The 1,553-nt window shown below is 43.3% G+C and overlaps 1 protein-coding gene across 1 annotated transcript; it reads left to right on the top strand.

Moving 5' to 3' along the window:
• The first annotated feature begins 372 nt into the window (after positions 1-372).
• On the top strand, positions 373-1,219 carry LOC119084544 (putative protein TPRXL). Its single transcript, XM_037194557.1, has 3 exons — positions 373-445; positions 568-1,136; positions 1,199-1,219. Exons 1-3 carry the CDS (start codon positions 373-375, stop codon positions 1,217-1,219), a joined length of 663 nt encoding a protein of 220 aa, XP_037050452.1.
• Positions 1,220-1,553: the final 334 nt, after the last annotated feature.

The following is a 1,553-nucleotide window of genomic DNA, read 5'->3' as shown; positions in this document are numbered from 1 at the left end:
CTTAGACGAAATTTTTTTGAAAGTGGTTTTGGCTTCTATTGTGGACCAATACCTATCTCGGCACATATCAAAGAATCCACTAGAAAATGCGTCCGATTTCGGCAGGCTGTTTTGCCAAAACAGTCCCCCTTATTATTTCCCCTGGTTCAACAACAGCCGTTTTCATTAATTACAGAACCATTGAGCGAAACTCTGTAATCGAACAGTTCCAAGAAATTCACTTTCCTTCGTTTTAATGTTTTTAAATTTTCTCGAAGTAGTCAGTGCACGATTAAATTAAGAAAAATTCATTTCATTTTCGACTTTTCCATTGAACGGTTCGTTTTCATTTTTTTACAAATTTTAATTCAAATTTAAGTTAGAATTCACAAAATGAGTGAAAAGAAGGGCAAACGCAGCTCGTCGAAGGACAAGCGACAAAAGAAATCTAGAAGAATGGTTGGAGGTTCACTGTAACAGATTACAATAGCGATGATGATAAGAGTTTCCCACTGGCACCAACGTCATTAAAGAAAAAAACAAAAAAAAGTAAAAGTAAAGGAGGAGGAAGATCAGTGCCCTTGCCAGGAGAAGGACCGTCATCTTCGAGTTCGTCTATGCTGAGTGGACCATCTGTGGCACCAACGTCATCATCTCTTATTCCACCAGAACGAATCAAAGTAGAGCCAAGACCACCACAAGCATTTTCATTTCCGTACCCTGTACCAGTTCTCGTCGGAGGAAGAGTAATGTCATTATCAGGACCAGGAGAGGGACCGTCTTCACTGTTCCCGCTTAAATTGAGTGGATCATCTGACTCTTCGACGTCATCATCTGTTCTTCCACCAGCACGAATCAAAGTGGAGCCAAGATCACCACAAGGAGGGCCTTCATCTCGTTTCCCGTTACCATATACCGGCAAAGGCAGTAAAAGTAAAGGATCGACGTCATCATCTGCTCTTCCATCAACAAAACGAATCAAAGTGGAGCCAAGATCACCACAACCTGGGCCTTCATCTATGTTCCCTTTACGCATCAAAGAGGAGCCAAGATCACCACAAGCTGGGTCTCCATTTTCATCAGGGCAACGAATCAAAGTCGAACGAAGATCACCGCAAGCAGAATCATCTATGTCAGGCTGGCATATTCCGTTCCTTGTAAGAAATATTTATTCCGAACACAATTCTGTGTTCATTAATCGGAAAACCTTTTGTTACAGCTGCAGCCGCAGAAAAAGTAGGCAGAAAAAGAAAATCAGCAACCGTACTGCCACCTAGAGCGCGTCTACCGAGAGCGCTAAAGACTTACCCCCACTTCACTATAGCGAAACGCGTAGACGTGCAGCAGCTAGACCTAGGCCGACGACTACTGCTCAAGCTGTTCGACAACTCAAAGAAGAGTTATTAACGGATGCCTTTAGAGAAGCTACACAATCTGTAGCAGCAAGTCGGGCCGGACCATCTTCATTAAGAACGACGGTCACAGTAGAGCCACCATCTTCTTCTGAGTCTTCTGACTGCGTTTTAGTATCATGGGATTCACCACCTAAAAAAGGACCAGTGCGGCGACGATGA

The sequence above is a fragment of the Bradysia coprophila genome, unplaced genomic scaffold, assembly GCF_014529535.1.
Source record: "Bradysia coprophila strain Holo2 unplaced genomic scaffold, BU_Bcop_v1 contig_764, whole genome shotgun sequence".
Lineage (NCBI taxonomy): Eukaryota > Metazoa > Arthropoda > Insecta > Diptera > Sciaridae > Bradysia > Bradysia coprophila.
This window is presented reverse-complemented; position numbering and strand designations above follow the sequence as displayed.